General features: G+C 38.1%; 1 protein-coding gene across 1 annotated transcript in view; it reads left to right on the top strand.

Moving 5' to 3' along the window:
• micall2a (mical-like 2a) overlaps positions 1-8,485 on the top strand; it is an 11,081-nt gene extending 2,596 nt beyond the window's left edge. The window contains exons 5-17 of the mRNA XM_035655765.1: positions 96-226; positions 316-819; positions 927-1,111; positions 1,917-1,974; positions 2,437-2,630; positions 3,121-3,228; positions 3,404-3,468; positions 3,652-3,775; positions 6,147-6,249; positions 6,631-6,704; positions 6,778-6,892; positions 7,029-7,075; positions 7,168-8,485. Of these exons, the coding sequence (XP_035511658.1) occupies positions 96-226; positions 316-819; positions 927-1,111; positions 1,917-1,974; positions 2,437-2,630; positions 3,121-3,228; positions 3,404-3,468; positions 3,652-3,775; positions 6,147-6,249; positions 6,631-6,704; positions 6,778-6,892; positions 7,029-7,075; positions 7,168-7,247 (1,788 nt within the window). The 3' untranslated portion in view covers positions 7,248-8,485. The remainder of the gene's footprint in view (positions 1-95; positions 227-315; positions 820-926; positions 1,112-1,916; positions 1,975-2,436; positions 2,631-3,120; positions 3,229-3,403; positions 3,469-3,651; positions 3,776-6,146; positions 6,250-6,630; positions 6,705-6,777; positions 6,893-7,028; positions 7,076-7,167) is intronic.
• Positions 8,486-13,310: the final 4,825 nt, after the last annotated feature.

Below are 13,310 nucleotides of genomic sequence, written 5' to 3'. Positions count from 1 at the left end.
TTATTATTATTATTATTGTTTTAAAAAACAAAGAGGACTTATCTTTTTTCTGTGGGTTAAGTAAATGTTACTTCAGTTTTAGTTTTCTTTCACAGAACACGGTTCTGGCAGAAAACGCCAACAAAAATGGGACTCTCAATAGCAAATGTGTTGCATGCAAGAGTCACGTTCATCTGGTTCAGAGGCACTTTGTTGAAGGCAAGCTCTATCACAGAAGCTGTTTCAAGTAAGAATTAAACCTATATTCATTGACACTTTCTTGTCATGCACTGTTTTTATTGCATTCTTAATTTTATGTCAATAAACTTCGGCCAGATGCAGTGAATGCTCCAGCGTGCTTTATGCAGGAGGCTACAAACCTGGGAAGAATCCAGACACTTTTATCTGTAACCAGAGCAGTTGCAAAACTTCCTCTTCCGAACTTGGGTTTAAAAACGGACCCACCAGTTCAGCTGGGCAATTGAACAGTGCCAGCCAGACCCAGTCTGCACCACGCCCCTCTTCTGTGCTGTCAGCCCCACTGGATATCGTTGTGAAGCCAGTCAGTCCTACTTCACCTTCCAAGTCCTGGACAGCCTCAGCCCAGAAGACGCAGTCAGCGCGGCAGAGGTTTTTCCAGGCTGCACCACCAGTCACAGAGGCCTCAACAGGTAACAGGAAGCCCACAGAGGTTTCAAGTGTTTTAGGAAGGCTGAAGGTCCCACCGAGTCCTGATGATGAGAAGAGCAGAGCCAGGACAACCATTGGAAAGAAATTTGCAGAAGAAAACTGCAACAACAACAACAAGCGCCCATTTACCATTCGATCAGCAGAGAGACGGTGAGTAGTGCACTCTGTATAATGTTTGTGGACATGAACAGATTCTGTATGGTTTTGTAATGACTTTTGTTATTAAGACTGATGGTGAGGGCTTTCTCTCTCTGCAGGTTTGGAGATGAGCCAAGTTCAGCTGACAGCCCCGGTTTCAGAAAAGATAAATGTAGCCAAGACCCAGCAGGAAACTGGGCAGGACAGCCATCCACCAGCCAGACTAACAATAAGGAATCGCCATGTCTGAAGGCCATCAACAAAGACCGCACAAGGCCAACAACTGTACACACAACCGCCAAAGGCAAGCACTGCTAAATTCATTTCAGTTGTTCTTGATCCATTATTTGACATCCAGCCAACATCCAACCCCCACCTCCTCCTCATTGTCTCTGTCTGTCTTAGAACGCATTCATAGAAAACAAAGCCCTTTTGTCATTTTTGCCCTATTTATTCAGCCAGTGCATTTAGCATGATAGGAACTCAATGTTGGATGCTGACATTTTAATTTCTGTCTCTATACACTTGTAATGAACTTTCATAGTTGAACTGTCATTCTCTTCGGATGGATGTGCATGCATCCTGACAGTCAGTAGCTTTTCAGACAGAAACACAATTACTGTTGGTTTTTAATATAAATGGTCTTTTGATAGAAGTTTCTCTATCATGGAAAGTAATTATGTTGCTTGCTAATATGGACCACATATTGACCATGAACAACACAAGAGGTTGTGCATTTATCAGAAGACAGTTTATGTCATACACATATTAGGATCATTTGAGTCTTTCATACAGATGTGCAGTTGAAGATCAGTCAGTGCATTACTGTTAGAGACTAAATAATGAAACCAGTAGCTTCACTCATTATCAGCTGTTCAGGTGAGTGTGACACGAACAGTCAAGGAACTTCAACTTCTTTGAGTGCGCACTTCATTGCTCAAGCAGACTTCAAATAAGTCATTGTGATAATGTGTCCCTGGATTTGAAATTTAGAATGATTTCAACAGTTGCTTGTGTGACAGATTAAGTAGTGATAAGCTTTCCTTTGCCATCATGCTTTTATTTTCATCAGTTACTCACTCAACTTTTTTTGTCTAAATCATTTGCAGATCAAGTCTATGAGTGGCAATCAAAACTCAAACCTTTGAAAACAGAGATGGGTCTAAAGTAAGTATCCTCAACCATCTTAATAATCACTTTTAACTCAATTAGGTGGAAGTGGGAAGGCCGCACAGGTGAACAAAAACGTCTTGAAAAATGTCTTTTAACGTCCCTGACTATTAGGCTTATTCACTCTCCACAATGCAGAATCATCGAACTTCGTCCGACTCTTTTAATGTTGACTGGCTCAGAGTGCAGCCGCTAGCTCTGTCTCCCATCCTAACAAGCCCCAAGGAGTGCCAGGCCTGAACTTTTCCCACCTACTCTAACACTAGATTCTATCATTTCTAATCCCTGCTGATGATTCCTCAATTGTTTTCACCACCTTTGTCGGTACAAAATTAAAAAGGTGAGGCCTTTTCTTATATTTCCGTTCTTTATATTCAGTCCATAGGTACTTCTGTAGTTTTTACACTGTATTTAAATGGTGACATACTTCAAGAATCATCTCATTGTGTCTTCTTACAGAGATGCTGGAGTTGATGCCTGTACTGAGCAACAGAAGCCTAGATTCATCTCTGCAACTTCCTTTAACGTCTCTATCAGTACAAGGCCTCCTTCAGCTCCAGCACCAGTACCTCCAGTTAGCTTTGCTCGGTCTGATCCTGCACACTTTAGAGAAGTCTTTCCCCAGAAACCTCAACTTGGCTCTGGTAACCCAGGTAAGTTGATTAAGTCAAAAAGGTGCATTGTGGCACAGAATATTATTATTATTATTTTAATTATTATTTTTATTTTTATTTTTTTTATTTATTTTTTTTAGCTTGTCAAAATTCAGTGTGCGCTGTGTAATGTCACAATCGCTATATGTAAAGTGTGTTAAATAGACATCAACAGTTTTTGGTGTCTACCACCAAAGTTGTGGGCTAGATGAATAAACAATATGTTGAAACGCCCAAGTTATTTGGCTTCACTCTCAGGGGACCATGGATGTTTTGATGACAATCCATCCAAAAGTTGAGATAGTTGAGTCTGAAAGACAGCCCAAGATGGCCACCCTGCCACACCGCTAGCGTGGCTAAAAATTCACAGAGCAACATCCACACACATTGATTCCTAGATAGATCGTGCATGCTTTTGTAACAGAAAAATACATACAGATTGAACTTTATGCATATCTACAGCATGAAAACCCTCCTGTCCTTATTTTAGGTTTTAAACATGGGAGTCACTCACCTGTGAAATCCCCACCCAGACGGCCAGCTATGGAATCTATTAGCACTCCAGCGACTGCTCCAGCCAATCACGGAAATCCGTCAGGTTGAATAAAAATATCATCATCAAAGCCACACATACATGGCCTCAGCCATCTTGTTGATTTCCTATGAGCAGTCATTTTTCACTGAAAATAAATCAGGTGAAGTCATATGTGACAATGCTTTTCTGAAAAGCTGCCATGAAAGGACTATCTAATCCTATTTTATCTACCTCTTAGGCGCTAAAAAGGGAAAGTATTTGTCACCCACCAACGCCTCCAGGACTGAAATGAGGTCACCCTCTGTAAGTTCCCTCCATTAAGTCTCTTAAGAGATTAATTAACAGCTCTACAAATATGCTTTCATTACATTCCCAGGAAAAAAAAATGGACGACCTTCTTTACATTTAAGTGGCCAAAGTATGAATTTTCAAATTAAAGTTATCTATACTTGACTGTGACTCTTAAGTTCTTCTGTTTTTTGTCAGGTGAACTCTTATCATATTCCAGTGGAGCAGATTGAGAGGGAGTTGAATGATATTGAGACAAACTTGGCTCAGTTGGAGAAGGAGGGCGTGGAGCTGGAAAAGAAACTCCGCAGCTGTGAGGAAGGTACTTTCTTCCTGTCACTGTACCCCTGCAACAAATATTCCTTCCTTTTCTTTGTTTGGAGGTGCAAATAAAATTGAATGTTTACATTTCAGAAACAATCTGTGCAATTTTTAAAATGACCAGTCCCTCAAACAACTTATTCTGAGGCAGAGGATGTCAATGCAACGGCCAAATTTTCCCTCTTGCAGTGAACAACCTCAACACAAACTTTGATATTGTATTTGTGCAAACTGCTGAATCCCACTGCTGCTTCAGTGAGAGTGTCTCTGGTGCAGAGTTAGGTCCGGGTTGCTTCACACAGGACACACACACATTCACTCATCGTCAGCTGGAGCTTGGTGTATGTGTTCCAGGGATTTACCTGCCATTTCTATTACTGTTTCTGCAGCCAAATGAGGTGAGAGGCACAGACGGCCCACAGGGATGTTGCTTCTCTTTTGAGGTAGTGGGAGTAGGGGGCCTGATTGCTTTGCTCAAGGTCAACATGACTTGGGTATAGTAATATATATTCTGGTCGATTGCGTACTTTCTTTCCTATGCACCACCCAGGAAGCCTGAGCATGCAATTGCTTGGCCAGAATTTGACATCAATTGCACACCACCTAGGAGATCATCAACTTCCCAACTGGAATTTTGTCGTTGTAAAAACTAAACCCTGGCACTCTAGTTCAGTTCAGAATAAAATCACATTTGCTCTGGTAATGGCAGGATCTAGACTGCCTTGTCCTCAGTCCCTGTCCCTATCAGTTATTATTGTAAATGTGGCTTTGGTGTGTTTTTTTCACTGATTTGGGATTGGCAAATATTCAGTCTTAAATATCTATTGATCCACCTATTAAGGTAATACAGTCTTACTTTTTGAAGCAGAAATCGCATGCAATGTTGCAGTGCATATTATAATACTGTGGTGGACCAAAGGAATCCCTAAACCATAAACATACTGCTTTAGGAACATATTAAACCTGCCATTAACATTTCAGATTTAGACATTAATCACTGTCTTTGTCACACACCGCTTTGCTGTGCTTCTGGTGTTCAGTATTTGGCAGGGACTTTGAGCATAATCTTTTCCTTTTAGAGTCCAAAACATATTTAAGAAATAAATTAAAAAAAGGAGAGCCAATCCCCACTGGATTTTTTGCTAAATCATTATTAAATAAGTGATGAAGACGAGTCTGTACTTCATCATGTATTCCCTCTGTGTTGCTCTACATCCACTGCATGTTAAAGCGTGCATATTAAACCAATGTTTGAGGGTAGCATTTAGATAAGGAATTATATTATAGATGGCAATGCAATGCCTGTGTATTTACTGCAGAGCTGCAACTGATGATTATTGATTAATCTGCCGATTTAATACATTTGTTTTTTTTTACATGAAATGTCAGGAAATTATAATGAGCATTTCTCATGATTTCCTAAGATGACATTTAAAAATGCTTGTTTTGTGCGACCATCAAAACTCTAAAACCCAAAAATGGTGAATTTCCTTTATTATTTGACAAAGAAAAGCAACAGATCCTCACAGCTGAGAAACTAAACTGATTATCAAAATCTCATAGACTAATCGTTTTATCGCTAATTTAGTGTTTTAGAAATTAAATGTAACCCAGTGAGATAAAGGGATGTTGTGATCCTATTGGAAGTATATGCAACACCAGGGTTGTCTAATAATGTTAACCAAACAGTTAATGAAGACAATGAAGGCAATTATATTCCAAACTGTTAAACATATCTTTGTTCTGCAGCATGTGACAAGTTCAGAAGTTTAAAATGTCAGATTTAAGATAATGTACGCCTGAGCTGCAGGGCTATGCATTATTGGCTGCTACAGTCCCTTAAGTGAAGTGTTGACATGGTCCCAGGAGGTGAGTCACCCTCCATCTCAACAAATCTGCACCCTGCTGATCCGTACCAGCCAAATTATCCAAAAACCTAATTTGATATCACACTTAATTGTATTATTGTATAACTACAGTTCTATGAAAACAAAGAGTTGATCTGGTGAAAATAAAATGAGCCATGATTCTGGTTGAGGAGAGGCTTCTTGGTTGTTATATTAAATAGGATGATGTAAAATGTCTTTTTATTTTTTTTTTTATAAACAACCAAAATATATAATGTGCAAACAGAATTATTCTCCAGCTGTTCAATCTCAGCCACAGCATTATTTGTATTTAAAGAGTGCCTGCATTATATGTGTTGTTGAGTACTTTAAATCTACACATCATGATTGATTCATGAACCTTTACCCAATATGTACACATCAGTGTTTATACATTATACCATGACCCTTATTGATGACTATTATACTGTGTCATGAATATTATCTTGTGTATCACAAACATAGTTTTAAACTTATGTCTTTTAGAGGGGGAGGGGGACATATTGATGGACCCACTGATGGTTGACTGGTTCAATCTCATTCGAAAAAAGCAGATGTACATTAGAAAGGAATCCGAGCTTGTATACACGTGAGTACTTGTTTTACAGCTTAACTTGAAGGGCAGATGCACAGTGAAATTGTTAATTGATCATTAATCATCCATGATTGTATCTGAACTTATTTGTTAGTTTGCTTTCAATTCTGGTTGTAATTGTTTACCTCAGAAAGACTTACAACAGTCCGCCTTTTACTTTGTGGTAATAAAAGCAATTTCTAATTATATTAAATACGCCATACCTTGAAATATTTTCATATATTCCTGTCTGATAGTGAAACCTGTTATAATTGTCATTATTCCTATACAATTTTATAACACTGGGAGGAATTCAAACTTCGTAACTGTCAAACCAAATATATTTGCTCAGGATTGTTGCTTAATTTTTAAAATGTTAATGATTGCATATTTCAGAGCCAGGACTCAAGAGCTGGAGCAGCAGCAGCCAGGTGTGGAGGGGGAACTTCGCAGGCTGCTGGAGAAGCCAGGTAAGCGATCACTGACCCTCAGCTCTGTAACGTTCTTTTTCCAACACTAAAGTCTGTCAACTTTTTATCACAGATCATGTAAAATCTAGAGAGGAGCGACAGCGAGAGAAGAAGTTGATGCAGAGACTGATGGAGATTGTGGATGGCAGAAATGCAATTGTGGAGGGTCTGGATGAAGACAGGCTGAGGTAACACAATGCATCTTATAATTAATGTTTAATGTGATAACTACTGTAATGTTTACAGAGTAATACTGGTATTATAACAACTGGATATGCAAACAAGACAAAATGCTTAACTAGAGTTTCTTTTGATCAATTTCAGGGAAGTGGAGGAGGATCAGCAGCTGAATGAAATGATGAAAAATCTTGGTAAGTATTGTATAAAATGCTTTTCTTTTAGATTAGATTTTCCAATTTGAATGCATCATTCTAATAATAATCTAATATTTTTTGGTGCATAGGAGTAAAGAAAGCCAAAAATAAGAGGAAATCCTCCATCTCAAAACTGTTCAGGCGAAGAAGTAAAAGACTAGTGGAATGATCTTCAAGGCAACTTTTACTAAACTTTGATGCATTCTTGTCTTATTGTCTTATGTTTAATTTTTTTAAATGTTTTTATATTTTAGTACTTCAGTACATAGTGTGTTAATGAGAAGGCAAATAAAGAAATGTCAAATCTAGAAGCATAATGGATCAAGTCATGTAGTCATGTGTTTCTAGTTGGTTCAGAATATTTCAACATAATGGTTCAGTTAAAATGTTAGTTTTGTTCAACGTTGACCTTATTAAGTGAGAATTTCAAAATAGTTTAATCTTTGCTTTTTTCACAAGGAGTATCCTGTTTTTTTCACAATGTTTTTTCACTGTTGGTGGTGCTTAATTATGTTTTATAATGTTTGATTAGACCGCAGTAGATGAGTGTCACAAGAAGAAATTGCATAGTTTAATGTTTAATGTTTGTTAAGTAAAGATACTGTTGAGTGATGTATTTAATAATTTTAGCAAATCAACACAGGGTCAAAAAAATTGGATGTTGGGAGTTAAAAACAGAAAATATGATTTATTAATTACATACGGAACATAGCTGTTCCACATTCAAATAGAAATGAACAGAATAGATGTATAATCCTTCAACAGTCTTGATCCAAAATGAAATTATTTCAGTGTTTATTTAATAATAGTTTTTAACAAATTTCCCGTAAGGATATTAGCAGGAGAAAAAGCCTTGACAATTAAGTTTTGAATGGCTGTGGAGTGGAAAATGGAGAGCCACACATGTTGAACTGCCTTGTTGCAGACTGTAGTTCCTCTCTCACACTGTACTGTAGGTGGCAGCCTGGGTATGCTGTATCACAAGGCAAGAACTTGGAAATCCAATTTGCCACAGTACGGACAGTTAATTTCTTTGCTAATTTTATAAATGCTGCAAAAATGTTCAGCTGTGCTGATGCAATAATGTTATGTGAAAGAGGATTAGGTTGAGCAGTAGCTTATGGCCAGGGAAGGCTTATAAACTATAGGTTGTATTGAGCTCTTTATCTTCAAACCGGGTTTAATTAAACATTACTCTTTACTAATATCTGCATCAGAAATGCTCCGTACCTGAGTTATTAAAATGTTCAAACGACATGTGGAGTCTCTCATGTGTGAAAATGGCATTCCCAGTGTTTATAAGGAATGTACTGTAATGTTGCATTTTATTGAATGGTATGTACTTTTACTCTATTTATAGTATTTTTAAACTTGAAATCTGTTGTCCAATAAATCCTTTGAAGATTAGTGTGTATGAGAGGACGAATTATTTACTTAATAACAGCTTCCTTTGGCACACATCTTTCTATTTAAACACATCACTGAACTTTTTTATCACTCCACTTCCCATGTTACAAGCTTCACAAATGACTGTTGATTCAGCGACTGCCAAGATCAGACGTTGCTTTCAGTTAGAAACCAACAATGCTGTGACTCCTTTGCATTAAAGCCGTGCAGTAATCACAGAGCTGCATCAATGTATGCCTTTTTAATAAGGTTTTTTTTTTTTTTGTAAGGATGGCATCAAGATAATTCATTGGCGTCAATATATTGCAGCTACTTATAAACTACATATCCCTCATTTTGAGATGCATGAAATTGTGATCATGAACTTGGAACACAATCTTTCTAGCTGAGCAGAGTTGGGGATGATATTGGTACAAAATGCCATGCGTGATGTGGGTGACAGTCGAGACTGAATGTGTGATATTAGAGTTAATTAAAGCTTTGCGCCCCATCTACTGCAAATGCTTGCACTTCTGCAATTAAGAATCAAAGGCGAGGGCTTAGTGTCAGGGGGGTGTCTAATACATGGTTTTAACAGGAATGGGACCTGATTTGCCAAGCTCCTAGCGACAAGCATTAACAACAGCCTCAAATTAGAGGGACATTAATATTCATAAGTAAAACAATTCATCCTGTGAATGTGTGATGAAATGGAATCCTCTGAGGTGAGCTCTTGTGTCCAGGCTGCCATCGTTCATTAAAATATGCCATTACCCATGAAGTGCTTAATCTTTATGAAAGGGTGGTAAAAATCAGTTTGAACTGCTTTGACAGAAAGGTGGAAATTGTAATATTGTTCAGCACCTTACATTATGTTAATCCTGTACATTTTCTAAATGTGATGATGTCAAACAGTATAGGTTTCTATGTGTCTCATTAGCTGGATTGTTTAGGCTTCCGGATGAAAATGTACAATGTATAATCGTGTGCTTGTGCACACTGATATTAGTCTGTTATTCTATTAATAAGACGTGAGTGCTTTGTGATGTTTTAGGTTAGCTCTTGTATGCTGCCACTTGCAACACAATCTAAATTCTGTGTGTGTGTTTCTGTGTCTGTGTCTGTGTGTGTGTCTGTGTGTTTCTGTGTGTGTTTCTGTGTGTCTGTGTGTGTGTGTGTGTGTGTCGTCTTATTCCAGTCCCTGCCAGAGTCTCTGCCACTAGCCTGTAATTATGATCCTCGAGGTAATTTTATCAGGCTCATTAGCTCTGATGAGTAAACGAGAAGCGTGCCTCTAATTTATTGGCCATCCAGGCTGGAGACTTAATTCTCATCAGAGAGATCATAATATTTATATAGAGAGACAGATATACAGTACATATACTCAGTTACAAGGCTCCTAGACCAACAGTGAGGCCGAGACTTTTATGACTTAAAATTAGTAATTACGCTCAAAACATGAAGTCTGTTTGGATAATTGGGCATGTGCTAAAATTATTGCCATAGATGTTATTTTGATGAGCAGGGCTACGTTTTCTCTTTTTGATTCAGGCATGATTTAAAATGAAAGCTATTGTTCGTATTCTACAGAGTCTTGTGACTTTATCCCCCTGCACAAAATTAGATTCTCAAACCTCTGCAAACAAAATTGCATTGTTTTGTTCCCTGTTCAATAGAGATGATCCATTTTCTGTGTCAGAGAATGTGTTAAGGGAGCGGGGTAAATATGCTCACAATTTTCAGTGTGTAGAAATTTGCATTGAGGGGAAATTATGCATGCTGGCTAGTGGAAATGAAATGTATAAAGTGCATGACTGGTAGACTTGACAAGTGCAGCTTTCATCCATCTCAAATGAATAATTTTCACTTCCCTTAAACATCCTTAATCCAACCATGTTATCAGCGGGCATGCAGGATTCTGCCAGACTTTCTCCTTAACGGCACAGCAACTTTAAACTTGCCTGAGATTCTGCACTGCAGTTGCTTACCACATGGTCTTAGGGACTCACTCTTATCCTTTTCCTGCTGGTTTTGTGGATCAGTAAAATTCCTTCAAAACACAATATATACATAACGCAAGACTTAATAGATAGCAGAATGTCTCACTCTACCCTCCTCTGTGCTGCCTCAGAGGTCGACTTAATGCACTGTATTTTACCTCTGATTCACATTGGCAGAGAACTCAGAGGATGGTGTCTAAAAAACCTATTTGCTCGGTGGCCCTTTGTCCTCTATTTCAAATTTTAGTGACAGTCTTCCATGCTAGTATAATGTGGTTGGGAAATTCATATTGTCGTAAAGGGATACAGAAGGATATTCGTGGTAAATTACTCATTTACAGCCCAGCATTCAGCAGTTTGACTTGTTATTTTAGGGACATTTCCTTGTCTTCTTCACTGAAATACATACTTATGAGGATTCTAGATTGTAGCAAATCCCCCCCATCCCAATCCTTTTAATTTATGCACTGTAGCATGTTTTCTAAATACTTCTGACAATAAACAATTAAATGTGTAATTGGTGTTTATGCTGCTAATCCTTCTGATAGCCTCTAATATGAAGGGTTACCTGGCTATTTTCAATATCCACTTTCACAGAAGCCTCAGTTAGCGATAAGAATATTAACCTCATCAATTTCAGGTAACTTTCAACGCTTTAACATCTTGTCTTAAAGACCTACGTGTTAGCAGGAGTCTCAGCCTTGGCATTTAGTGACATTTTAAGCCTTTTAACAGAATCCAGACAGGGATTTGCAGTTTCCACCAAAGGAAAATAATTTATATCCTCCTTTCTGAGAAACTGTGGGTAGAGGGATTAAATGCACCAGAGAGATTTGTATGTGGTGCAAGTAAAACAATATTGTGACTCAGTTAATACATTTCCTACCATCTACTTTCATGCTTTGAGGAAGTCAGGAGTTGTTACTCATCGGGCTGAAGTTGGCTTTGATGCCTTTCTTGTTTAATTTTCTAATTTTCAAGGTTTTAAGTGTATAGGTCATAGTGATGACAGTGCTGTGTACCTGAACTCTTACAGTGCTGCGATGAGACACCTTAAATAAGTGTCTGCAGTTTCTAAGTCAATGAAGAGCCTGACCCAGGCCAATTATTTTGCATTCCCTCCCAATCAAAGTCCCTTAAAACCTTTGGAACAAGCAAATGTTTTCACCCCATTTAGAATTTATATTTAAAACATGATGATGTCCAGTGCACAAAAAAAAAAAAATAATATCTGAATGACAGTTTGGAACACAAAAGGTCTTTTCTGCATGTTGGATGGGTTGTGGACTGTGTATCTGCCAGTGTGTGTGAAGGCTGCTGTGTAGTGGAGACATGCAGGGCTCTGTTCTCTCTGTGGGCAGGCAGCTTTGATGCACTGCTTCTCTTATCTCATGCCTGGCAAGGTTAATGAAGTGGTGGCACTTTTGGAGGAAGTAGAAATGGGATGAGTAGCAAAGACCAGAGGAAGCTTGGAGATGAAACGTCCTGCTCTTAGCGGCTGTAAGTGGCAATTTTGGTGAATTACATAGACAATAAGAAAGGGGGTTGTCATCCTCTTAAACACAACAGTCGTCTGAATCAGGAATGGTTGATTGCATCTCTTTTAGCCTGGTTCATATGAAATTACATTAGCATTTAGGCATCACTTGTAACTTGATCTGTCAAACATCTCCTTATAAGGCCAAGTTAGTGTTTCTATGCAACATTAAATTCAGGTTTTGTGCTCTGTAATGTTATGAATTCTATTCTGAGGCACAAAAGAACATTGTGAAATGCTAAACAGTCTAAGTTGTTTTGTGGCTTTGAACATTAGATCATTCCTCATTTGAATCAGGAGAGCTCATATGGTTTTCAGCAGGGTGTAGTCTGCTCTAGTCCTTTGAAGGACCTTTTGAAAACCCACTGTGCCTTTGTCAGGGGCAACAAGTCTCACTTAAGAGATGGAGTTGGCTTATTTTATTTGTAATAAGTGTCTTGGAAGTTGGCTTGTGGTTACAGCTTAAACAAAGGGCAGAAATGCCACCGTAATATAAATATAATAACAGGTGATGTACTGCTAATGCTCTGTATTCCTTAGCTTTTTGGTTTTAATATTCCAATTCCCTTTGCATCTATAAGAGCTAATAGGTAAACAGTCCTGAATGGAAGAAATGAAGCAGGTCTACATGCCAATGAATTAGCATATAGATGAGTTCATCTCATACAAATAGTGCTCTTTTGCCCAGAACTCCCCGTGCTGAGCAAAGATCATGTATGTAAAGTATGCATGCAAAAAATGTAAATTAATCCATTTCAATCATCATTCAATCTAATAAGATTTTTTCTCTCCCTTCTCTCGTTTGTCCCTTGTTGCTCAAATGTCCAGAAATATTGAGAGGGCAGTCAAAATATTCCCCCGTAGCAGCTTAATTGTTTAACGTGAAAAAACAAAAGAACAACATACACACAAAAACGTAGAAGATTAGGAGATATAAAATTCATGTCAATTACAAATAAGCACCAGGATCATTTGCATGTATGTGAGGATAAGACAAAGGCTTGATTGAGTTTTACATATAGAAAAGTGCCTCAGTATGGCTGAACTCAAATAATGCTTTGATTTTCCAAAGCAGAGATTCCACAAAAGGAGTGCTATTGACCGTATGTTTTGTATTTGATCCTAATTATTGTAATTCCATAAACACCACCTCTGTGAAACACAAGTATTTGTTACATAGCTCTTGTTAATATGCTAAAAGAAGCTTATAGAATTGGGTCAGCTAATTAAGCAATTAGCTTATTTCAGCTCTGTGGTCAGGCTGTTACTAATCTATGGCATTATGAGCCCAGATCTGCCAAAACGTTGA

The sequence above is a fragment of the Morone saxatilis genome, unplaced genomic scaffold, assembly GCF_004916995.1.
Source record: "Morone saxatilis isolate NCDOM2014 unplaced genomic scaffold, NCSU_SB_2.0 Contig14, whole genome shotgun sequence".
Lineage (NCBI taxonomy): Eukaryota > Metazoa > Chordata > Actinopteri > Moronidae > Morone > Morone saxatilis.
This window is presented reverse-complemented; position numbering and strand designations above follow the sequence as displayed.